A 26,618-nucleotide genomic window follows, 5' to 3' on the forward strand; every position below is an offset into this window, starting at 1 on the left:
ATGTGGGAATTAGTTGGGTGGAGGTAGGAAGGCAGTGGGGTCCCCACCTTCCTTCTGGTTAAATGCCCTCCTGCTATAAAACATGCCAGTGGGCACAGCATTAAATTCCACCCTATGAGTACTTCATATATGTGTGTGTGTACATGAGGTCTTTTGTGCACACTAATATGTATTCGGGTTTGTATAGTTGTATTCCTGTGCATACTTGAATGCATGTGTCTGCGTGCATATATCCATTTTTATGCATGTTGGTGTATATGGCATTTGTCTGTGTAGTTAGGTGGATTGGCCGTGATAAATTGCCCTTAGTGACCAAAAAAGGCTAGGAGGGGTTACTGGGTTACGGGGATAGGGTGGAAGTGAGTGCTTAAGTGGGTCGGTGCAGACTCGATGGGCCGAATGGCCTCCTTCTGCACTGTATGTTCTATATAGATTTATATAGTTATATGTACCCATTTGAACATATTATAGCCCCAATTTTAACTCAATCAGCCAAGCAGGCCTTTAAATGACAGTGGTGGGGTCACATCATGTTTCCAACCCCATTCCATTTTAGCAAGGCAGCATTCAGACATCGGAGGGCCTGCTGAAGTAGTGGTCTGATGTTATTATCAGCACCACAATATCATTTTATGTGCAGAAGTCATGAGACCCGCATGGTGCCAAAGCTGCTAATGATGTCGAATGGAATGACCTGCTGCTCCTAGCCCACAGTAAATCTTTGGGCCTCCCCAGCCCTCCCCTCTGCCCTCCCAGCACTGGAATTTATTGGTAAACCCCCATCTTCCAGCATTCACCATATGGAGAAGTGTATTTCCTTGGATCCCTGGTGGTCTCTAGTTCCGGTCTTCACCCTGAATGTTTTCCCTCCCATCCCTAATATTGGGCAGCACGGTAGCACAGTGGATAGCACAGTTTCTTCACAGCTCCAGGGTCCCAGGTTCGATTCCCGGCTAGGGTCACTGTCTGTGTGGAGTCTGCACGTTCTCCCCGAGTATGCATGGGTTTCCTCTGAGTGCTCCAGTTTCCTCCCACAGTCCAAAGATGTGCAGGTTAGATGGATTAGCCATGCTAAATTGCCCTTAGTGTCCAAAAAAAAGATTAGGTGGGGTTACTGGGTAACCGGGATAGGTTCGAAGTGTGGGCTTAAGTGGGGTGCTCTTTCCAAGGGCTGGTGCAGACTCATAGAACATAGGAAATACAGACACAGAACAGGCCCTTCAGCCCACGATGTTGTGCCGAACTTTTGTCCTAGATTAAGAACAAATTAATCTACACCCCATCATTCTACCGTAATCCATGTACCTATCCAATAGCCGCTTGCAGGTCCCTAATGTTTCCGACTCAACTCCTTCCACAGGCAGTGCATTCCATGCCCCCACTACTCTTTGGGTAAAGAACCTACCTCTGACATCCACCCTATATCTTCCACCATTCACGTTAAATTTATGTCCCTTGTAATGGTTTGTTCTACCCGGGGAAAAAGTCTCTGTCTACTCTATCTATTCCCCTGATCATCTTATAAATCTCTATCAAGTCTCCCCTCACCCTTCTCTGTTCTAATGAGAAAATGCCTAGCACCCTTAACCTTTCCTCATAAGACCTACTCTCCACTCCAGGTAACATCCTGGTAAATCTCCTTTGCACCTTTTCTAAAGCTTCCACATCCTTCCTAAAATGAGGCAACCAGAACTGCACACAGTACTCCAAATGTGGCCTTACCAAGGTTTTGTACAGCTGCAGTTTTCGTATACCTCACGGCTCTTAAATTCAATCCCTCTGCTAATGAACGCTAGCACACCATCGGCCTTCTTCACAGCTCTATCCACTTGAGTGGCAACTTTCAAAGATGTATGAACATAGACCCCAAGATCTCTCTGTCCTCCACATTGCCAAGAACTCTACCGTTAACCCTGCATTCCGCATTCATATTTGTCCTTCCAAGATGGACAACCTCACACTTTTCATGGTTAAACTCCATCTGCCACTTCTCAGCCCAGCTCTGCATCCTATTTATGTCTCTTTGCAGCCGACAACAGCCCTCCTCACTATCCACAACTCCATCAATCTTCGTATTGTCTGCAAATTTACTGACCCACCCTTCAACTCCCTCATCCAAATCATTAATGAAAATCACAAATAGCAGAGGACCCAGAACTGATCCCTGTGGTACGCCACTGGTAACTGGGCTCCAGGCTGAATATTTGCCATCCGCCACCACTCTCTAACTTCTATCGGTTAGCCAGTTTGTTATCCAACTGGCCAAATTTCCCACTATCCCGTGCTTCCTTACTTTCTGCTTAAGCCTACCATGGGGAACCCTATCAAATGCCTTACAAAAATCCATGTACACTACATCCATTGCTTTAACTTCATCCACATGCTTGGTCACCTCCTCAAAGAATTCAATAAGACTTGTGAGGCAAGACCTACCCCTCACAAATCCATGCTGACTATCCCTAATCAAGCAGTGTTTTTCCAGCGGCTCAGAAATCCTATCCTTCAGTACCCTTTCCATTACTCTGACTAACACCGAAGTAAGACTAACTGGCCTGTAATTCCCAGGGTTATCCCTAGTCCCTTTTTTGAACAGGGGCACAACATTCGCCACTCTCCAATCCCCTGGTACCACCCCCGTTGACAGTGAGGACGAAAAGATCATTGCCAACGGCTCTGCAATTTCATCTCTTGCTTCCCATAGAATCCTTGGATATATCCCGTCAGGACCGGGGGGCTTGTCTATCCTCACGTTTTTCAAAATGCCCAACACATCTTCCTTCCTAACAAGTATCTCTTCGAGCTTACCAGTCTGTTTCACACTGTCCTCTCCAACAATATGGCCCCTCTCATTCGTAAATTCTGAAGAAAAGTACTTGGTCAAGACCTCTCCTATCTCTTCAGACTCAATACACAATCTCCCGCTACTGTCCTTGATCGGACTTACCCTCGCTCTAGTCATTCTCATATTTCTCACATATGTGTAAAAGGCCTAGGAGTTTTCCTTGATCTTACCCTCCAAAGATTTTTCATGCCCTCTCTTAGCTCTCCTAATCCCTTTCTTCAATTCCCTCCTGGCTATCATATCCATCCAGCGCCCTGTCTGAACCTTGTTTCCTCAGCCTTACATAAGTCTCCTTCTTCCTTGAAACAAGACATTCAACCTTTCTTGCCAACCATGGTTCCCCCAGTCGACCATCTCTTCCCTGCCTGACCGTGACATACATATCAAGGACACATAATATCTGTTCCTTGAACAAGTTCCACATTTCAATTGTGTCCTTCCCTGACAGCCTATGTTCCCAACTTATGCACTTCAGTTCTTGTCTGACAGCATCGTATTTACCCTTCCCCCAATTGTAAACCTTGCCCTGTTGCATGCACCTCTCCATTACTAAAGTGAAAGTCACAGAATTGTGGTCACTATCTCCAAAATGCTCTCCCACTATCAAATCTATCACTTGCCTTGGTTCATTACCAAGTACCAGATCTAATATGGCCTCCCCTCTGGTCGGACAATCTACATACTGTGTTAGAATAGTTTCCTGGGCACACTGCACAAACACCACCCCATCCAAACTATTTGATCTAAAGAGTTTCCACTCAATATTTGGGAAGTTGAAGTCACCCATGACTACTACCCTGTGACTTCTGCACCTTTCCAAAATCTGTTTCCCAATCTGTTCCTCCACATCTCTGCTGCTATTGGGGGCCTATAGAAAACTCCTAACAAGGTGACTGCTGCTTTCCTATTCCTGACTTCAACCCATACTACCTCAGGAGGCAGAATGGCCTCCTTCTACACTGTAAATTCTATGATTCTATGATTCTGTAAATTAAAATTAAGACTCTTCCATCAGTTTCATACTCAATAAACAGTTTGTGCTCCCCCGCACCCACCCCTGCCCCCGGCTTCAACTTGGTTACTTTTCCTCTTTTCCTTTAGTATTATGGGGCGGGATTCTCCGACCCCCGCCAGGTCGGAGAATCGCCGGGGGTCGGTGTGAATCCCGCTCCCGCCGTCCTCCAAATTTTCCTGCCCCCCGCCGTCCTCCAAATTCTTCCGTCCCCCAAAGATTGGCCCGGCATGAGTTGCGCCGCCCGCCTCGGAGGATTGCGGGGACCGGAGTGAATCAATGGGTCCCGGGGCTCCCCGAATTCTCAGGCCCGCGATGGGCCGAAATCCCGCCTGTTCTTTGCCAGTCCCGCGCCGTGTGGGCACTCTATCCTTCCGCACTGGAGGCTGTACCGGTTGGCCATTCCTGGTGCAGAAGCGAATCCCTCTGCGCATGCACGGGGATGATGCCAGCACACACTGGCGCTCCCACACATGCGCCAACTCGCGCCGGCTGGCGGAGGCCTTTCGGCGCCAGTTGGCGTGGCGCCAAGCCCCTTTCCCGCCGGCCGGCGGGGCGCAAACCACTCCGGGGCGGGCCTAGCCCCTGAAGGTGAAGAGGATTCCGCACCTTTGGGGCGGCCCAACGCCCGTGTGGTTCACACCACTCCCTCCCGCCGGGACCCCCCGTCCCGCCGGGTAGGGGAGAATCCAGCCCATGGTCTCGGCATCTTTCCTCTGTCGAGCTAGGAGACAGATGCTTTACATGCAGACCACTTATTAATGTAACACATTATCATAGAATCCCTACAGTGCAGAGGAGGCCATTCAGCCCTTCGAGTCTGCACTGACCTTCTGAAAGAGCATCCCACCATGGCCTGCTCCTCTGCCCTATCCCCGTAACCGCACACATTGATCATTGCCAATCCACTGACCTACACATTTTTGAATTGTGAGAGGAAACCGGAGCACCCGGAGGAAGCCTATGCAGACATGGGAGAACATGTCGACTCCACTTATACGGTCATCCAAGGCCGGAATTGAACCCGGGTCCCTGGCGCTGTGAGGCAGCAGTGCTAGCCACAGTGCCACCTAAATTATAGGCTTATAGATAACTTATGACAGTGGCTTGGGACGAGAAACTCATTCTTAGATTATCTTTTTTCCTTCTGTCTCTTCCTTTGACATCTCCCTGTAATTGAGTGGGACCGTGTTCTCAGCATAGTTGGCAAATTTGGTAAGCCGACCATCGTCATCCACAGCATCAGTTGGATAACCAATTGTCCAAGCACTATCAATGCAGGAAATTAATTTGTCTTTTTTTCCCCTCTTTTTAAAAGCACTTATCCTCCTTCAGTTTATTGGCGATCTCCTTCTGCTGTTTTAAAAAAAAATTATGCAAGGGTATCTTAATGGCAGCTTTCAGACTGGGTAATTGTGAAACCATCCAGAGAAGGAATGAGCTACACTCGCGAATGATTCTGTCTCCTTACAGCAACTAGCTAAAAGCAGAAACTCAGGATCGAACAACTTTCTGGAGCAATGAACACATTGCGACCTAACTTCATCCCTATGTTATGGAGAATTATTGCACAATTTACCCCTTTAGTTTCCTCCTCTTATTCCTCAGGGGCCGCCAGGGGCTGTTTAGCACAGGGCTAAATTGTTGGTTTTGAAAGCACACCAAGGCAGGCCAGCAGCACGGTTCAATTCCCGTACCAGCCTCCCCGAACAGGTGCCGGAATGTGGCGACTAGGGGCTTTTCACAGTAACTTCATTTGAAGCCTACTTGTGACAATAAGCGATTTTCATTTCTTCAGGATTTTTGACTCAAGCTATGGCAGGAATACCAGTAACTTTCCCATGTGGTGCAAATGATGATAATGAGTGTCGAAAGGTTTTTAGAAGTGGGTGTACATCATTGTGCAGCTTCTGTTCTCATCCCATATCCACACAGGTACAATTTCCAACAGGGCGCCACTTGATCAGAAACATTCTTTGATGCTGCATATTAAGTTTAAGTTTGACAAACCATAGCAAAAAGGATGGAATATCATGTATCTTCAGATGTAACAAGATCATGTACTAACCTAATGTCCTGTTGGCTATTTGAGACGTAAGAAAACACATGAGATTCTAGACCTCCTTATCATGGGCTGTTAGAAAATCAGCGGCTTCTTCAATTAACTGGAGACGCCATTGTATTATTAATGTTTTGTTCTTTTTAATTGTGCTGTAATTACTGCATTGTGACATTCTCAATACAGCCTTCAGGCTGTTGTTTGAACCACAATATATTATGTAAATGTATAGCTGCGACTATCCAGGGAACGGAATTTGTCCCATGATGAGTTGAGATCATTTTTGATTCACTATTTCTGCATCAAGAGAGGTCCTATTGGTCAGATTACTGGAGCAGCTGCCAATTTTGATTGTTATTTGTGACCCCACCCTGTAACTAATAGTAGCGCTTGAATTTATTTTATTGCTGCTTTTTAAAATTGTTTTTAAAATGCATTTCCTTCCTGCTCCATGTTTCTTCCCTTGGCGTCCATGGGCTGGATTCACTGCAGCCCATCACGGTGAGAACCATGATGACCAGGCCCACTTACTCCTGATATAGGCTCCGCACCAGTCTTCCCGTGGCGGCAAAACCTCCCCCAATTAAGTCAGAGGACGGAAGGGGCTGAGGCAGAGTTCCCAGCCACCAGGGGCAGAATGTCGATTAGGCTTATTAACGAGCCAATTGAGACCCATTATCCCTGAGCTCATTGGAATTTAGTGGATTATCCTGAAAGCCATTACAGACCTGCCAATCCCGGAAACCTCTCCATTTGCTGAATATGCAATTATAGCTAGAGAGTTCTGCATCTGCCAATGGTGTTGGTCTACAGTGTCAATCTTACAGCATTGCATGGGGAAATAGTATCTATGCAGCTCCTGCTTATAAGGAACATATTAAAGTGATTGAGGGAGGAAATCGGTGGGTCTCCAGTTAACGACTGAAATAATACTATTCTCAGCAATTATACATATTGGTGCCATGGTCTTTTCAGAGAGGGAAAGGTGAATATAAACCTTGAACAAGAAGTGCACTATTAGACTTTCCTTCACCTTTAACATATGTCCACTGTGTCAATCTATTAACCTTGAGTCCTGGAGACTTGGGAGCAAATTTCCATTTTCACTGCCTGGGTGATAAACTAATGAAGTATATCACCTGTCCATTGTTGAACCAGCCTTATTTCTATTTGGCTTAAAGGCAAGTGATTAGCTGCTGATCTAGACACCGTTTCGACATAGGGCGTGATTTAGTGGAAATGAAACAGAGTCGAGTGTTGAGCGTTTAGCCGAGAATGAACCTGCTATTGAATGGGACTCTGCTTCAGTTCTGGACCTTGGCGAGAAACACCATGCCGAGGCCGCACTCAGTGCATTTCCTGCACTGACGAACTCCACCACTACCCAGTGCAGGAAGAAAATGGTGCCCCGTACTTGAGACCCCTTCCCACCGTGACCTCCAGACCACCCCTCCAAAATCGCTATAAGGGAATCATCATGCTCCCCCCCCCCTGCCCCGCCCCTCTCCCGCAACCCACCATTTAAGGGCAGGGCACACCCGGGCCTGATCTCCAGTGGGCAAAATGCCACCTGAGCACCACCATCCTGGCACCCAGTGCCAGGATGCACAGATGGCACTGCCAAGGTGCCCAGGTGGCATCTGGAGTGCCAGGGTACCACCCTGCCTAGAGCCTGACTACCTGTGGATATGCCTGGTCCCCATTTGTGGAGACCAGTGCTAAATGGCGCCCAGCTTGGGCCTCCTCAGGGAGGGGTTCGACCCTGGGTGCTGGTTAGATCCGACGAGTGCACATCTAAGTGTGCCTTACTTCATACTTTAATATGCAGATTTGGGTCCTGTCCCGCCCATTGTGGGCAGGATCCAGATTGCGACGTCCCATTAGATCTCGCGAGGCGTAGCGAGCCGGGTAACTCTTGCATCCCAAGTCGGGCCCTGCCGTTGGATTTCACCCATAGTTCATGTCCTGTGTCTTGAGGGACAGCTTTGATGTCATAGCCATCGTTTTAAGAAAGTGATCTTTTAATCAACCCCACACCCACTCTTGATGCAATGCCCTACTCAACGTTCTGGTTTGTCATTGAAAGCCTAAAAAGCCATGATAAGAGGATAGAGAACGATGTATTGAATGTACAAGATGTAACATTAACCCTTTGTTGCCCTTTTTTAAAAAATCAGACTGTCCAGATTTTTGCTATTGGGAAAATGCATGAGATTTTAGACGGATTTATCAGGATTTGGCTAAACTTTGAATGAAGGAAGTTGTGAAATGAAGATGAGCTGTTTTATTGAAAATCTACCAAATCTGATAAAAGCGATGAAATATCATGAATCTTCAGCAGTTCCATCAGTTGTTGCTGGCGGCTGGCATTTTGTTTTTCTTCAGCGACTTGGAGGAAAAAGAATACATGAAATTTTAGACCGATTTATCATGCGTGTCCTTCGGGTATTCTGTAACGCTGGTTGTTAGATCCAGCAGGTACAGATCGTGATAAATGGGATGGAATGTCATGTATCTTATTTTAAGTGTTTAGTTGATAAACAACTAACTCTATTGTAAAAATAACACGTAATCCTGACAGGTAAGTGCTAACTCTCCATTTCGAACCTGGCTTACAACTTTCATGCTGTTTTCAATTTAAAGTCACACTTATATAATAACATGAATATTACGGATATTCAGGCATCCCAAAAATTATCAGCTCTATAACAATTATGTTCATAGCTACTATGAATCTCATAGATAGCAGAGAAAGATGACTGACCATTTTTCTTAGATGAATGTGAACGTTCATGGAATAACACTATTTTGAAATATAACCCAAATCCATTTTTTTGGATAGACATATAATCAAAATTTGGATAATTATCACATCCATTTAAATGTTTCTTGTTAAATTAAATCAGGTAAGGTAAAGTCACCATAGTCCCAGATGACCAGAGGCTGCTTTCGATTTTGAGGGGGGAGCTGACTGGTGGTGATTTGACCTGAGGATTACCATACCTCAGGTGATTGACAAGGTTGAGAAGGTGAGGCCTTCATAAATAACCTCAGCCGGTACAGGAATTGAACCCACGCTGTTGGCCTTGCACTGCATCACGAACCAGCTGTCTAGCCAAGTGAGCTAAAGCAGCTTGATTGGTGGATTTAAAGAATATACCACATCAAACTGGTGCAGCAGGATCTGTTGTTCTCAACTACCTTTGTGTCATGAACTCTGAGTCACCCATTTTCCCAAACAACATCCAATATAATGATCATAGTAATCTTTATTATTGTCACAAGTAGGCTTAAATTAACACTCAATGAAGTTACTATGAAAATCCCCAAGTCGCCACACTCTGGCGCCTGTTCGGGTTAACTGAGGGAGAATTCAGAATGTCCAAATTACCTAACAGCACATCTTACAGGACTTGTGGGAGGTAAGCGGAACACCCGGAGGAAACCCACGCAGACATGAGGAGGACATGCAGACTCCGCACAGATAGTGACCCAAACTGCGAATCAAACCTGGGACCCTGGCGCTGCAAAGCAACAGTGCTAACCACTGTGCTACCATGCCGCCCCGAGTTATATTATATAACTCTACGAGCTAAATCCAGCAGATAGTTACCATGCACAGATTGTTTGTCCATGTTTGGGAAAACCGTCTTTAGTTTCAGCGAAGGCGAAATCTTCTCAATTCGAGTTTGGGATTTTAATCAGCCACCCTTTTAGTGATAACGTGTTTTCATGGAGACTGTTTTCTGCAGCTGGGTGTGGCTGTGATGGTAGCTGCTGCTATTGTGTCCCTGTCTCCAGTTATTGTGCTCTGGCTATATAATTCTTTCCATTTGATGTTACCAACCCTGTGGGCACGGCTTTTAGCATTTAAGTGCCGATTTCCTTATCTCGTCACTTTGAAGTTACCTCTTCCACACGCCATTGTTCCCCCCTAGTTACATAGGTAAACATTTGCTTTTCTCACTGATATGTTAATTTGCATTTCAAAACACGCCTTTAGACAGCTTCCCTTATCAATCCCCCTTTTCATTTTATTTTATCCTAATTTCATTTTTTAATCACAATTTTCCCCAATTTTTATGAAATATGTAAGGCACTGCACCTATCTTCGGTGAATTTAATCTCCATTTGCTTTGCTCTCTTACTAATATTGCCTAGCACTGTGCGCAACTCTTCAGATTACACTCTCCACACCTCCATCCCTCCCTAATTTGTGTCATCTGCAAATCACGCCACCTTTCATTGTAAGGGAGATTTTCCGGCCGTTCTCGCCAGCGGGAGGGATCTTCTGGTTCCACCGACGGCAAACTCCTACCGCGGGTGGATTCAATGGGAAATCCCATCAACTGCGGTGGGAGCAGAAGACCCTGCCAATGGCAGGCTGCTTCTTGCCACTGAGAATCACATCACGGGGGGGGGGGGTGGAATTCCATCCCCTCACCGTGTTTCTACAGACCAGAAACATTAACAGCCCCAGAATCATTCAATGGGACACTTCATACAATGTACTTCCCCATCTCAACCTCATTTCCTCATTTCCCAACCAAGCAGCTGTACTTCCCTCTCTTTTAGCCACTATTTTTCATCTAGGATATCCACTACATTAATCTTGTGCGATAATCTTCCATCTGGAATTTTATTACGTTTTCGATGTCCAGGTGAATTGTACTGTAAGACTTTCCTGCGGCCACTTAAAATGTTCTTATTTCCTCAGAAAAGTCAAGGAAGAAAATCACTTCAAAAAAGTTAAGCAAGATGCAGGAACCTACCATGTGACATGAAACCAAATAGAAGTTGTTAATCCAGGGCACATTGGAAGGAAATTCTTCTTAGAAAAGGCAACAGAGCCCAGAAATTACTGCTGGTGAATGTTTAATGTCTTCAAATAACATTTCTCTGCCTTTTAATTTTTGCATAGGTACACATCTATCCTGTGTGAAAATATTGGACCAAGAAATGTCATGTGAACACATCAATAATTATTCATTAATATCAAACAACGGATATTTCTGTGGTATCTCTGCTTATCAAGTTTAATTGACTTCAATTAATTATGGAGTATTAAATTTGAAAAGGTCCAAAATTCTTCCGAATATCTCAAGACAAGATCTAAACGATAAAATATATATTAATATTTGCATGAACACCCAACATATTGCTTCAATCATTTTTCTAAATGAGTTTTTTGTAAGCTGGGTTTTAGTGAATGCAACATTTTTGGAAGTAACACCGAATACAGCCAAGAATTGCATACACTTTGGTAAAAATTGCATGTCTTTTCTAGTTTGCCTGCTGATTCCAATAAACCAAACCCCGATTTCCGGTTTGTTAAATGAATTTCTATTGAAACATTTTGAATGATGTGTGCATTGCAGAAGTAGAACGGCCTTTGAGAAAAACAAAACCGATGTTTTCCGGATCAAGACCAACAATGTGGGGCCAATAAAGAAAATAAGGTATTGATTGACATGTTTCCCTTAATATCTTCTACTCTATTTTTTCTCTCTCTTCTTTCCTGTCTTCTTCCCTCCCAAAGACATTGAATTCTTGCTGGAGTGGGCTGCCATCATTCAAACTTTGGTTCCTCATCTGAGTGACCAATATTCTGGTGTAGGACTTGACAAGGAACATGAATAGACTAAAGAACGGGGAACCATGTCAGGGTCCCATTTTTCTCACTTTCCACCCCACTAGCCTCCGCATGCAAACGATCATTCTCTGCCACTTTCGCCAACTCCACCACGATGCTAAAGGGTCATCAGGACTCGAAACGGTAGCTCTTTTCTCTCCCTACAGATGCTGGCAGATCTGCTGAGATTTTCCAGCATTTTCTCTTTGGGACCACAAAACACATCTTCCCCTCAAACCCCCCCCCCCCCCCCCCCCCGCCCGACAGCATTCCGCATTGACTGCTCCCTTTGTGACACCCAGGTCCACTCCTCCATCACGTCCAACTCCCCATCCCCTTCCCGTGGCACCTTCGCTTGCAATCGCAGACTGTGCAACACCTGCCCTTTTACCTCCTCTCTCCTCACCATTCAAGGTCCCAAATATTCCATACAGGATTAGCAGCATTTCACTCGCACTTACTTCAATTTGGTCTGCAGTATTCGCTGCTCCCAATATGGTCTCCTCTATAAAGGGGAGACTTAACACAGACTGGGTGACCACTTTGCAGAACACCTTCACTCAATCCATAAGCATGACCCCAACCTTCTGGCCGCTTACCATTTTTACTTCAGCACCTTGCTGTCATGCCCACATGTCCACCCTCGACCTGCTGCAATGCTCCAGTGAAGCCCGGTGTAAGCTGGAAGAGCAGCAACTCATCTTCCAGCTGGGCATGTTACAGCCCTCGGGACTCAACATTGTGTTTGGCAACTTTAGATTGTGACCTTGCTCCTCCAACTTAAACCCTCTTTTAAAAAAATCCCATACATGTATTGCCTCAATGCACCCCCCCCCCCCCCCCCCCCACACCAGACCATCTGTCTTTGTCCTTAAAGTTGCTACTTTTTGTCGACAGTTGGAACACATACTTCCCTCCTTTCAGTTCCGACGAAGAGTCAAAGGACTCGAAATGTCAACTCTGTTTCTCTCATAATAGATGCTGGCAGAGGGCAGCACGGTGGCGCAGTGGGTTAGCCCTGCAGCCTCACAGCGCTGAGGTCCCAGGTTCGATCCTGGCTCGGGGTCACTGTCTGTGTGCAGTTTGCAGATTCTCCCCGTGTTTGCGTGGATTTTGCCCCCACAACCCAAAAATGTGCAGGGTAGATGGATTGGCCATGCTAATTTGCCCCTTAATTGGAAAAAATGAATTGGGTACGCTAAATTTATATTAAAAAAAATAGATGCTGGCAGACCAGCTGAGTTTTTCCAGTGTCCTCTGCTCTTGCTTCAGATTCCAGCATCTGCAGTATTTTGCTTATTATAACATTGATTAACTACTTGATCACAATGGTATGACAGCTAATTTAGTCCTGTCGACATGCTCATACACAAAGTCACCGATACTAATGAGATCCATGGCTAATTTGCCTCTTAAATTCGGGAAAGATATGGGTCTGGATTCTCCGTCGGTGGGATCCTCTGTTTTACCAGCAGCGCATTCATGCCCGCGGTATTCCCGATGGCACACAATGAGAAATCCCATTGGCTGGCCTCCGGGATGGAGAATCACGCTGCCGGCAGGGTCGCATGTGCCAGAAAACAGGTGTGGCGGGACGGAGAATCCCGCCATGGTCAATAGTGGCATCTCTAACATTACCCCTTGTGAGTACAGACCAGTGACTAACCTAGAACCTATCTCAGAGGTACCTTCTCCAAGCTTCCCCCTCAGTTGAGTAGCTGAAGGCTCTGACTGTTATAACATTACAATTTATAGACCAGAGGGTCCAAGGTTTAATCCCAGGTCTGTATTTGGTTATTTGTTACCAGTCAAGGCATCGGTTTGGATATTACATATGGAAATGTACCCCTCGATTAGGAAAGGAAAAGATTATAAAATGTTCCCATACTTGCTTGCCATTTGCTTGCAAGTGTCTTCAATGTGGACATCATGTGAGAGGAGTAGACATCACATTATTTAATAGTTCTATGGCAGAATGGTGGTGAAAGAAAGAGAAAGAAAGAATTGAAACGAGGAAGGACATTGTTTTATATGCATTCAAGCGTTTTGAAGTGTAGTCACTGCTGTAATGTAGAGAATCTCAGCAGCCAATTTACCCGCAGCAAGTTCCCACAAACAGTAATGGGACAAATGACCCGATAATCTGCTTTTGGTGATGCCGGCTGAGCGATAAATGATGGCCAGGAGACAAAATACACCTGTGAGAGGCAAAAAAATGACTCCTTTTATCAAACAGCACTCCAGCATTACAGCATTCGAGTATCAGCCTAGATTTTGTGTTCAAGCCATTGGAGTCAAACCTGAACCACTTCCTGTACCATGTCCTAGATTATGGAGCTCGGCATTTCACCTGGGTATCTCAGACATCAAATCAGTATTGGGAGGGAGAATTTGAATATAATTTCTAACTTGAAAGCTTTCCAGAGAATCAGACTGGAGGTGCGCATGTGTGGAGGTTAGATGAGGACAGAATCAAGCAAGGTATCAGGAGGTGAAGAACACTTGTGGGACTGTACCCCAGCAAGAAGGCAGTGATCTCGCGAAAGGGAACTGGCAGAAAAAGGTTGAAGATAAAATTGCTACCAACCTAAATGTAGCCATGTTGTCTGTCATTGGCAACAGTTTTTCCCCTCGTTGTCTTTTACTCAACAGCTTTCCCCTTTGCCATGTACTAGGATCGAACATGACAATACAGGAATGAGTGCCAGCTGGTTCTTGGATCGGCTCGTGATCACCGACATGAACCGCCCCCATCTCCGTTTTTATTTTCCTTGTAACCAATGGCTTAGCAAAGAGGAGGGCGATGGACTCTACGTGCGGGATCTGCTCGGAAGTTTGAACCCAATGGACATACCCAAATGTAAGCCATGTGCATCTTTGATTGCTACACTAGGAGATAAGAAAGTAGTTAACAATGAGTTCAGCCTGTTCCCTTCCACAAACCATATACAATCTGGTGTAGGACCGAAGGTAGTTCTTCCTTAAAATCTCCCAAGGAAAGATTCTCCAAGGTTAATCCTGCCTCTGAAAAGCACACAAGCAAAACCTCAGCATATCTACGAAACCTGATCTACAGTATCTTAGACCTTGCCAATGACATTTACATTGACCCACCAGTTCAGGAACCAACTAGTATCTGCCAATTCTGTGAATGCCCCTTCACGATCTGTCAGGCTAATAGATAAGTTCATGTTACAAGCAGGATAAAACATGCATTTATATTCCGCATGTTTATTCAAACCAGTCCATGATTTACAGTATCTCCACTCTCTTTTTATACCAAGTGCATGACAATTTCCTGTATCTATACGTAAATCCACAAAATCACCTTGCTTGCATTAGAAATGTCTTGGGCGGGATTTAGCAGGCCCGTTCGCCGTGAACGCAAATCTTGTTATGGCCGCGAAATCTTGTGGCGAGATTTCAGAATGTGTAATCTTCCCCGACCCCCACTGGGGAAGTGATCAGATTTGCGCCTCTGATTTTAAATACGTTTTAATATCATGAAGTGGCTACATGCTAGAGTGTCCAGCCACGTTCAGTTCTCCCCGTCGGTGAGAATCACTACTGATTTTCAAACATGAAAACCAGTCATGATGACCACGCTAGGGAGTGTGGAGCTGCCTGGAAATCTCAGGATTGAGGGCCGGGGCTGGGTGACCCCTAGCACCCTAGCAATGGTACTGCCTGGTGGTGCCCCCTGGCAGTACCATGGGGCACTGCCCAGGGCATTGACAGGAGGTATCCCTCCTCCATTAGGGGAGGGTGGTTTCCCTTGTGAATGGTGGTGGTCGTGGGGGCACGCAACATCGACAGCACAGGGGTGGGGGGCAGAGTGGAGGGAGTGCCCTCTGATACTTCTGAGAGGGGTCGCCCCGAAGCTTGTGGAGGGATTCCTCCATGGCCGTGGGGGGGTGGGTGGGACAAAGTTTTTTTGTCTGATCTGGGTGCCTTTAAAGGTGGCGCTCCGATCTCTGTCGAGCCGCCTTGCTACTCTATCAGGCCCTGCCAGAGTGGCAGTGCAAACCATGCCCCATAATTTGTTTTTGACGGAGCGTCAGAAGATCTGATCAGAAAACTTGGCTGTGTTTCTGGAGAGAAACATGTCGATTTTCAGTCAGAACCTCACACTTTGTCATTCTTTTGGAAAACTCTACACCATATGTACCTGTGGAAAAGGCTACCTCATTTAAAAGTCCCATGATTTTTGGCCTAAAGAACTGTAATTCGATAAGCAGACTAGACTAGAAATACGTCATCTGGGCCTAACTTGTTACTTTAACTGGAGACCCGTAGAACAAACTGCCACTGCTTTCTCCAGACACTTCCTTCTCGGCTGAGTTGAACTACCTCTATTTTGGTCGCCCAGGGATTTCCGTTTCTGTATCCATGGCAGCTTCTACAACTCTCTTCAGGTTTTTTAATCATAATAACAAGAATGGAATTTGCATGCGGTCCCTCGCCATGACAACCATGAGACAATAGTCTAGGAGATGCAAGTCTTACCAACTTTAATATACTTGGGAGAAATCTGAAGCAGGGTCTATTATCTCGCACTCGAGATTGTGATAGAGTGCGTGTAAAAACTGTACATCATCTCCCGGCATTTCTCAACAGCACTTGAACGTAAGAGAATATGCGTAGAAATCCCAAAGCTAAGGGTGAGAGAAGGGTAGGGAAAATATAGAAGAGCAGGAAGGGGAATAAAATGGGTCAGAAAAGATACATTCATATCACGTGGATTGGATTGGATTGGATTTGGATTTGTTTATTGTCACTTGTGCCGAGGTACAGTGAAAGGTATTTTTCTGCGAGCAGCTCAACAGATCAATAAGTACATGGGAAGAAAAGGGATTAAAAGAAAATACATAATAGGGCAACACAAGGTATACAATGTAACTACATAAGCACCGGCACCGGATGAAGCATACAGGGTGTCGTGTTAATGAGGTGAGTCTATAAGAGGGTCATTTAGGAGTCTGGTAACAGTGGGGAAGAAGCTGTTTTTGAGTCTGTTCGTGCGTGTTCTCAGACTTCTGTATCTCCTGCCCAATGGAAGAAGTTGGAAGAGTGAGTAAGCTGGGTGGGAGGGGTCTTTGATTCTGCTGCCCGCTTTCCCCAGGCAGCGGGAGGTGTAGATGGAGTCAGTGGATGGGCGACATAGGTATTCCAGTACACCACCTGATAGACACAGCCACTCTTTTTAATTGTATGGGTGGCTTATTGTATAAACTATCTCAGATACACGGCTTATGACTGCTAAGATTTGTCCAGTGCTGACAAACTCTGGCTCCGTGCATATGTTCAAATTGTCTTTGGAAGACAGGAGTAGAGGTATTCTCCTGTTGTATCCTGAATGGTGAATGGATGCAACATCTCTATCCAGCCATCAGGTGTTCAGCTATTCTTTATGATTTGCAGTATCAATTGGATTGTTACTTAATTACCAATGATGTTAGTATTCCATCGTTTCCTAAGCTGCATGTAGAACACCATCGACTGTTCAAATCCTTTCCATCTCTTTCCCCAGTGAACAAATACATTGTCAGTGTGTTTACGGGTGATGTCAAAGGCAGCGGCACTGATGCTGATGTCTTCATTAACATTTTTGGCGAAAACGGAGACACAGGTAATTGTTTTTTAGCCTTTTCTACCATGATGTTTTTATCAGTAACAGATAAAGAAGGAGCCCGCCCAGCTCAAACATAACTATCTGACTTGATGTCTGGCATTGGAGAGAATAGATGTCTTGCTGAAAGTGATGAAGCAAGCAATGAACCAGGACTCATGCTCTGGAAACATGAGTTCAAATACCCATAGCAGCTGGGGGAATTTAAATTCAATTAATTTATAAAGTGGGAAATAAAGCTTGGTGTCAGGGGGAGGCAGTGGCACAATGGTCGCCCTTCCCATCGGTGAGATCTTCCAGTACCGCTAATGGTGAGCCCCCCATGCGCGCGTTCCCTTGCGGTGGAGGGTGTAGGGCACGCTAAATCACGTAGACATTGGCAGGATTGGAAGATCTCACTGCCAGCCAATGGTGGGCCACCTCCACCACTGACGGGAAAATATGCCACTGTAGGGCCAGGGAATCCCCCCCCCCCCCAAACCCCCCAGTGGTGTGTATGATTAGCTGAAGGGGAAAAGGCAGGAAGTGAAACGTGGAAATGGAAAACCAGGCGGTGTCAGCAGACTGCGGTGGCCTCGACTGCAATGGGTGTCCCCTTGCCAGATTGCCATGAGCAGGTGAGCCATTTCAGGGCTGGTGTTGCATTGCTGAGTGTCTACTTGAAAGTAGGGTTGGTGATGGCCTATGTAAAGGCCGCTTATCTGCTTTCTGAAACTTTCCAGGGCAGAGAAGAAAGATGAAGGTTATACCAATAAATCTAATATCTAAAGTTACAGTGAACTCAGCGAACAATATACGCAGACATTAGGGAGAGTTTTGTTTTTCACCGAATGTTGATGCCAGTTTAAGTTGCATGCTGTTTTAGTAAATCTTTGATTCTAAGTTTAGTTTTCTTCAGGAGAAAGACGGCTGGACAATGATAAAGACAACTTTGAAAGAGGAAATGAGGACAAGTTCACAATTGAGTCACCGAACCTGGGACACCTGAAAAAAATTACGATTGGTCACAATAGCAAAGGATCCTCAGCTGGGTGGTTCTTGGACAAGGTAACTATCTCTTCTTTCTAACCTGACCGCAGACATTCCCATGTAACCCATAAAGTACCGGTCACAGACTGTGGTACGATCATGACATTAGAGAATGTGACAACCCAGAACAAGGCCATTCTGTCCATCTTGCTAGTACTAGCTCTCTGAAAGAACCATGTAGCTCTTTTTCCTGGCTGCAGTTATGCACCATCCCAATCACTCATGTGTCAGTCATTATGTGGCCTTGACTGAGACTCAGGGTTGCTCTTTTTTTTTTGGTGATTTACCTGCATCAACTGAGATCTGTGCTGAGACCATTCAGACTCTGGGATCCTTGAAATACAACTGAACCTGCTTCACTCCTGAAACATTGCTGCGTTTGTGGACTATCACCTCTGCTCTTTAAATGTTCAGTTGTAACAGCCCACAGATTGCCCGCTCATCGCAACCAGTATTTTCTGGATGTTGGCCCAGTTGGCCTGTTATTATCAGGTTTTCGCCTGGGTGTATACTGACCATTGGAACTACAATTGCCATTCTCCACTCCTCAGTTGCTCCTGCAGCTTTTATGGAGTAAATAACATGCAAATTAAAAATTCAGGAAGTTGATAATAAGAAGGGAACTCCTTCACCCAGGCAGTATTAGGTTCGTCAAGGAAATTCTCAGGGGCAATCATTGATGGGGACAGTGTAATGGGGCAAGTGTAGCAAGAATGGGGTTTGATGGGCATGATGAGAAGATTGATAGGAATAGCTGATCTGGCAAAAAGCAATGGGTTTGTAATGGCTCACAATCCACAGTTTGATTGGCTGGATAATGTAACCGTAGGAAATCCTGCCAGTTTCATCCAGCACTGTGACCAGCGCCCCTCTCCCACCTACCCAACATCGCCCCCAGCACTCACTTGTGGATTTAAATTCCAGGACCTGACCATGACATCCATCACCATGCCTGCCCAGCTCCACCTCCATAGCATTGCCCAACTCTGCCCTTGCCTCAGCTTAGATACTGTTGAAACTCACATTTATGCCTCTGTTAACTTTAGATTTCAGTATTCTAATGCACTCCTGGCCAGAACCTCTCTGGTTCTACCCACTGCCATCTTGATATCAACCAAAACTCTGCTATCCATGTACTGACTTGCACTGAGTCATGCTCGCTCAAGTACCCTGCTCGCCGATCTGCATTGGTTCCCACCAAAGCAACATCTTGATTTTAAAATTCTCACCTTTGTTTTTAAACCTCCCATGACTTTGCCCTTCTCTTTCTCTGTGGTATCTCCAGCCTCGCAGCCCCTCGAGAACTGTGCACACTGCCAATTCTAGACTCGTAATGCATTCCCAATTTTAATCGCTCCAACATTGGCAGCTATGCCTTTGTTTGTCAAGACCCCAAGCACCAGAGTATCCTCCCTCAACCTCTCCACCTCTCTTTCCTCCTGTAAGGTGCTCCTTTTACCAAGCTTTCGCCGACCTGACCTGATATACGGTTCAGGGTTAAATGTTTGTTTGGTAATGCTTGGAAAGCACCTTGGGACTCTTTATTACATTAAGGGCACTATAGAAATGCAAGTTGCTTTTGTTGAACCTGTGAGTAGTTCAGCCAGTGAACTTTACACAAGGGGCGAAATTCTCCGGAAACGGCGCGATGTCTGCCGACTGGCGCCCAAAACGGCGCAAATAGTCGGGCATCGCGCCGCCCAAAGGTGCGGAATGCTCCGCATCTTGGGGTGCTGAGCCCCAACCTTAAGGGACTAGGCCCGCGCCGGACGGATTTCCGCCCCGCCAGCTGGCGGGAAAGGCCTTTGGTGCCCCGCCAGCTGGCGCGGAGATGACATCTCTGGACGGCGCATGCGCGGGAGCGTTAGCGGCCGCTGACGGCATTCCCGCGCATGTGCAGTGGAGGGAGTCTCTTCCGCCTCCGCCATGGTGGAGACCGTGGCGAAGGCGGAAGGGAAAGAGTGCCCCCACGGCACAGGCCCGCCCGCGGAACGGTGGGCCCTGATCACGGGCCAGGCCACCGTGGGGGCACCCCCCGGGGCCAGATTGCCCCGCACCCCGCCCAGGACCCCGGAGCCCGCCCGCGCCGCCTTGTCCTGCCGGTAAGGTAGGTGGTTTAATCTACGCCGGCGGGACAGGCATTTTAGTGGCGGGACTTTGGCCCATCCGGGCCGGAGAATCGTGGGGGGGGGCCCGCCAACTAGCGCGGCGTGATTCCCGCCCCCGCCGAATATCCGGTGGTGGAGAATTCGGCATCCGGCGGGGGCGGGATTCACGCCAGCCCCCTGGCGATTCTCTGACCCGGCGGGGGGTCGGAGAATCTCGCCCAAGGTTTTTTTTAAGCGGAGGAGTCATCGATTGTCAGCAGACAACCAACAAATTCCAAATTTAGAGATTTAAGAACCATTTTTGCAGGTGTTTTACAGACCCTACCAGTGTCTTATGCTGCAGCAAGATGCCACAGTGAGAGCCCCCCACTCACCCACTGAGGAGTGTGCTCCAGTTGTGTCTGAATCCTGGGTTTGGGGTGGGATGGGGATGCGTTCCCAAATGACCTGGCTGGGGATTTCAGCCCTGTCCTACTTGGATGAAGGTTATGACAATTCAACAAACTGAGCTTCCCCCTTTCAAGTATATGTTTCTGCCCTGTCACCTTCTGCCTTCAGCCTTCAGCCTCTGACTTACATCCTCCAGGTGATTATAGATGATATTGGAAATAAAACCGTGCATGACTTTCCAGTCAACCGTTGGTTTGCGCTGGACGAAGATGATGGTAAAATCCAACGTGACATTCTGGTTGGGGGAAGTCAGACAACAGGTGAGAACATACAGTTTGGAATTTACTAATGGCGTCCATTGGAAGTGGGCTAGTAATAATCGTTTGCTTGAAATGTGTTGAGGTTAAATGTTTTCCTGAATCCCTTTTATGGCCTCATTACTATCGGCTGTCGGATCATTCCTACTAATGTTAAATAGCGATTGTAGGCAGTCGGAGTTGAGGGTGAAGGATATTACATTTGACCTCAATCCTCACTTTACCTAATTTCCACAGTTATTCATTTCCGGGATGGGGGCTTCGCTGGCTCGTCCAGCATTTATTGCCTATCCCTAATTGTCCTTAAGCTGCCTTCTTAAACCTCTGCAGTCCATGTGGTGTAGGTACACCCACAGTACTATTAGGGAGGGTGTTCTAGGATGTTGCCCCAACGACAGTGAAGGAACGGCGATATATTTCCAAGTCAGGGTGGTGAGTGACTTGCAGGGGAACCTCCAGGTGGTGGGGTTCCCAGGTATCTGCTGCTCTTGTCCTTCTAGATGGCAGTGGTCGTGGTTTGGAAGGTGCAGTTTCAGGAGCCTTGGTGAGTTCCTGCAGTGCATCTTGTAGGTGGTGCACACGGCTGCCACTGTGTGCCAGTGCAGAGGGAGTGAATGTGTGTGGATGGGGTGCAAATCAAGCGGACTGCTTTGTCTTGGATGATACCAAATGTCTTGAGTGTTGTTGGAGCTGCACTCATCCAGGTAAGTGGAGAGTATTCCATTACACTCCTGACTTGTGCCTTGTAGATGGTGGACAGGCTTTGGGGAGTCACGAGATGAGTTACGCACTGCAGGATTCCTAGGGATGGATTCTCTGCAGCCCTGCACCAAAATCGCATTTGGCGCGGGGGCAGAGAATCGACTTTTATGCCCGAATCGGGCCTGGCGCCGCTCCTGCGATTTTCCGGTCCCCGGAGAATCGCTCGCCCGCGAATCACGCCACACAGCTGGGGGGCCAATGCCAGAGGCCCACCCCATGATCCTCCGATCCTGACCGGCCGATTTCCCCGATGGTGTGGTTCTAACCACGTATGGCCGGTCGGGATTCCCGCGCACCAGCTACGGACGCAGTCCGCGGCCGCCCTGGTGGGGAGGAGGGGACGGGGGGATCCATCACCAGGCCGGGGGGTGGGGGGGGAGGGCTTATGGGCGGCCGGGGCGATTGGGCGGGTCGGATGAAGCGGCGCGGGGCCGATCAGGGGGTCCTTCTTTCTTGCTGATGGTCTGCCGTCCGAGTCCGCCATGGTGCTCGGCGTGGCCACTGGAGGCTGCCGCATTGCGCAAGCGCGGAACCGGAAGTGCAGGGGCCCGTGTCCACAGCCATAGCTGCGTAAAGCTCCCTGGGTCCCTGGTAGCCCCCTGCAGATAAGTGAATTGCTCTTTATTTTTGGCAGGAAACTGGGGAGTGAAACGCCAGCGTTTTTACGCCGGCCTGGGGACATAGCCCCATTTTTGGATCATCCAGCCCCTAGTCTCTGACCTGCTCTCATACCCACAGTATTTGTATGGCAAGTCCAATTCAGTTTCTGGTCAATGGTAACAGATAAGATGTTGACAGTGGGGGATTTAGCAATGGTCATGCCATTGAATGTCAAAGGGCGATGGTTCAATTCTCTCTTGTTGGAGATGGTCATTGGGGCTGGTTTAGCACAGTGGGCTAAACAGTTGGCTTGTAATGCAGAACAAGGCCAGCAGCGCGGGTTCAATTCCCATACCAGCCTCCCCGAAAAGGCGCCGGAATGTGGCGACTAAGGCTTTTCACAGTAACTTAATTGAAGCGTACTTGTGACAATAAGCGATTATTTATTTTATTAATTTTATTTTTGTCTGCCATTTGTATGGCGTGAATGTTACTTACCATTTGTCAACCCAAGGATGGATATTGTCCAGGTCTTGCTGTATTTTCACATGGACTGTTTCAGTGTCTGAGGAGTCGTGAATAGTGCTGAACATTGTGCAGTCATCCACAAACATCCTCATTTCTGACCTTCTAATTGAAGGAAGGTCATGGGTGAAACAGCTGAAGATGGTTGATGTCCCGGGATTGAAATGACTAACCTTCTCCAACCACAGCCTTTGTGCCAGATATGATTCCAACCAGTGGAGAGTTTTACTCCGATACACATAATCTCCAATTTTGCTAGGGCTCCTTGATACTAGGTCAAATGCTGTCTTGATGTCAAGGTCAGGCACTCTCACCTCATCTCTGAAGTTGAGCTCTTTTGCACATATTTGAACCAAGGCTGTATTGAGTCAAGAGTTGAGTGATCCTGGCGGAACTCAAATTGAGCAGGTTAAGCAAGTGCCTCTTGGTAGCACTGTTGATGACCCCTTCCATCACTTTTCTGATGATTGAAAGTAGACTGATGGGGTGGTAATTGACTGGGTGGGTTTAGACATAGACATAGAATCCCTACAGTGCAGAAGGAGACCATTTAGTCCTCCGAAAGAGCACCCTACCTAGGCCCAATCCCCACCCTATCCCCGCGATGCCACCTAACCTGCACATTTTTGGACACTAAGGGTAATTTAGTGTGACCAATCCATCTAACCTGCCCTCAATCCAGCCCCTGTGTTCCACACAACCCACCCTGCCACATCAGTATAAACCTGACCCTATTTCCAGTTCTCTCTAGTTTTGACAAAGAGTCATCCAGCCTCAAAACATTAGCTCCCTTCTCTCTCCACAGACACTGTCAGACCTCCTTACTGACATCTGGGAGCTAGTGCGAATATTGGGAGAGCTCTCTCACAGACTAGTCAAGCAACAGCCTGACATAGTCATACTCACAGAATCATAACTTACAGATAATGTCCCAGACAACGCCACTACCAATCCTGAGTATGTCCTGTCTCACCTAGCCGAGGTGGTGGCAAAGTGATATACATTCAGGAGTTGCCCAGGGAGTCTGCGACATCATCGATTCCAACCCGCATGAAGTCTCATAGCATCAGTCCAAACATGGGCAAGGAAACCTCCTGCTGATCACCACACACCTTCCCTCAGCTGATGAATCAGTTCTCCTCCATTTTGAACAAGACTTGGAGGAAGCACTAAGGGTAGTAATGGCACAGAATAGACTCTGGGTGAGGATTTCAATGTCAATTGCCAAGAGTGACCCTGTAGCTCCACTACTGACCGAGCTGGCCGAGTCCTAAAGGACATAGCTGCTAGATTGGGCCTGTGGCAGGTGGTGAGGGAACCAGCAAGAGGGAAAAATAAATTTTACCTCATCCTAACCAACATTCTTGTTGCAGATTGTCATGCGAGTGTCCCTTTAAGAAATGTTTGTATTATCACATGGCTTCAGTGATGTTTTGTGCGGGTGGAGCTGGGCTGTGGCTCTGGGTTTTACTTTCGTTTTGAGCTGGAGCTTGGCTGTGGCTCTGGGTTGTACTTTCGGTTTACACGGTTGGACGCTGGATTCAGAAAAAGAAGGCTTCTTCTCTCTCGCTCTCTCTGCATGTTAAAAGGTGTCCAGATCACTTGATAATTTAAAAGTGATAACTGTTTTCTTTAAAGAATTCAAACCTACTGTTTTGTTAAAAGGGTTTTCCTGGTTTTATTGGATGTTGTTATTAAGTTGAAATGGCAGAAAGGGAAGTCATTAAGGGTTATATATATAGAGAACTGTAGCTGCGTGGGGAATTTATGTTTGTAGTTGATAAAAAAATGCTTACTGTGTGTGTTTATAAAATGTTAACTGAATTTGTAGAATAAACTTTGTTTTGTTTAAAAGTGCTTAAGGCCTCTTGTTGAATAACACCTGAAAGGTAGGCCCTTATGCTCCTCATAACCGAAATCTATAAACAGTTATGGGTCAGGTGAACTCCATGATATACTTTGGAGTTTTCTAAAGCCTGGCCCATAACAAGATACATCTGTCCATGACAGTATCGGCAGGAGTGACCACTTCAGAATCCTTGTGGCGATGAAGACCCGTCTTCAGATTGAAGATACCCTCAATCGTGTTGTGTGGCATTACCACCGTGCTAATTGGGATAGACTTCAAACAGATCTAGCAACTGGACTGGACAACCATGAGGCACTGTTGTACTCAACCACAATCTGTTACTTCATGGCCCAGCATATCCACCACTCTACCAATACCAACTTGGTTTAATCAAGAGTGCAGGAGGGCATGCCAGGAGCTACACCAGGCATATCTGAAAATGAGATGTCAATCTGGTGATGCTATAACACAGGACTACATGCGTGTCAAAAAACATAAGCAATAAATGATAGACAGAGCTAACTGATTCCACAATCAACGGATCAGATCTAAGCTCTGCAGTCCTGCCATATCCAGACACGAATGGTAGTGGACAATTAAACAACTCACCGGAGGAAGAAGCTCCACAAATATCCCCATCCTCAATGATGGGAGAGCCTAGCACAGCAATGCAAAAGACAAGGCTGAAGCATTTGCAGTCACCTTCAACCAGAAGTGCTGAGTGGATGATCCACCTCAGCCTCCTCCCGAGGTCCCCAGCATCACAGGTGCCAGTCTTCAGCCAATTAGATTCTGTAATAACAAGAAGCTGTTGAAGGCACTGGATACTGCAAGATTGCGGCACTGATAATATTCTGGCAGTAGAACTGAAGATGTTCCAGTGCAGCTACAACACTGGCACGTACCTGGCAATGTGGAAAATTGCTCAGGTATGGCCTGTGCACAAAAAAGCAGGACAAGTGCAGGCAGCACGGTGGCACAGTTCTGATGCCTTAAAGTGCCAGGGGCTCAGGTTTGATTCCGGTCTTGGGTGACTGTGTGGAGTTTGCATGTTCTCCCTGTAGTCTGCATGGGTTTCCTCCGGGTGCTCCAGTTTCCTCCTACAGTCCAAAGATAAGCAGGAAGCTGGTTAGGTGGATTGGCCATGCCAAATTGCCCCTTAGTGTTTAAAAGGTTAGGTGGGGTTACTGGGTTATGGCTTAAGTAGTGTGGGTGCTTTTTCCAAGGGCCAGAGCAGACTCGATAGGCCAAATGGCCTCCTTCTACACTGTAAATTCTGTCTGAAGTTGTTGAACTCAATGTTACGCCCGGAAGACTGTAATGCCTAATCGTAAGATGAGGTGCTGTCCCTCCAGTTTGCGCTGGGTTTCACTGGAACATTGCGGCAGGCCACCTGCCATGGTGGGAGATTCGAACCTGGACACCCAAGAACATTGCCTTGGGTCTTTCCACTGTCCATTTTCCACAGGTTCTTGAATTTGTGCTAATTTGTTCTGTATTGAGATTTATACAGTTTTATATCCTGGGCTCAGCCACGATCACAGCAACATACAGCACAAAAAGGGATTGTTTAGCCTCTCTTGCCTGTGCAGGACTGATGTACAAACAGTCCTACCCCCTGCTCATTTTCCCCCAGCCCTTCAAAGTGTTTATCCCATTCCTTTATAACGTTAAGATTGAATCTGCTTCCATTCTAGATCATAACAGCTGAATGCATAAAACCTTTAGTGATCCTCATTTTCCTCTGGTCCTTTTAGCAATTATCTTAAATGTGTGTCCTCAGGGCCTTCCTGCCACTCAGAACAGCTACTTCCTATCTACCCTATCAAAGTCCCTCATGATGTTTAAGGCTTCCTTTAACATT

General features: G+C 46.7%; 1 protein-coding gene across 1 annotated transcript in view; it reads left to right on the top strand.

Annotated features, from left to right (window-relative positions):
• loxhd1a (lipoxygenase homology PLAT domains 1a) overlaps positions 1-26,618 on the top strand; it is a 332,608-nt gene that overhangs the window by 107,685 nt on the left and 198,305 nt on the right. The window contains exons 9-13 of the mRNA XM_072497474.1: positions 11,292-11,372; positions 14,221-14,405; positions 17,076-17,174; positions 18,073-18,221; positions 20,898-21,021. Of these exons, the coding sequence (XP_072353575.1) occupies positions 11,292-11,372; positions 14,221-14,405; positions 17,076-17,174; positions 18,073-18,221; positions 20,898-21,021 (638 nt within the window). The remainder of the gene's footprint in view (positions 1-11,291; positions 11,373-14,220; positions 14,406-17,075; positions 17,175-18,072; positions 18,222-20,897; positions 21,022-26,618) is intronic.

Source organism: Scyliorhinus torazame, chromosome 3, assembly GCF_047496885.1.
Source record: "Scyliorhinus torazame isolate Kashiwa2021f chromosome 3, sScyTor2.1, whole genome shotgun sequence".
NCBI lineage: Eukaryota > Metazoa > Chordata > Chondrichthyes > Carcharhiniformes > Scyliorhinidae > Scyliorhinus > Scyliorhinus torazame.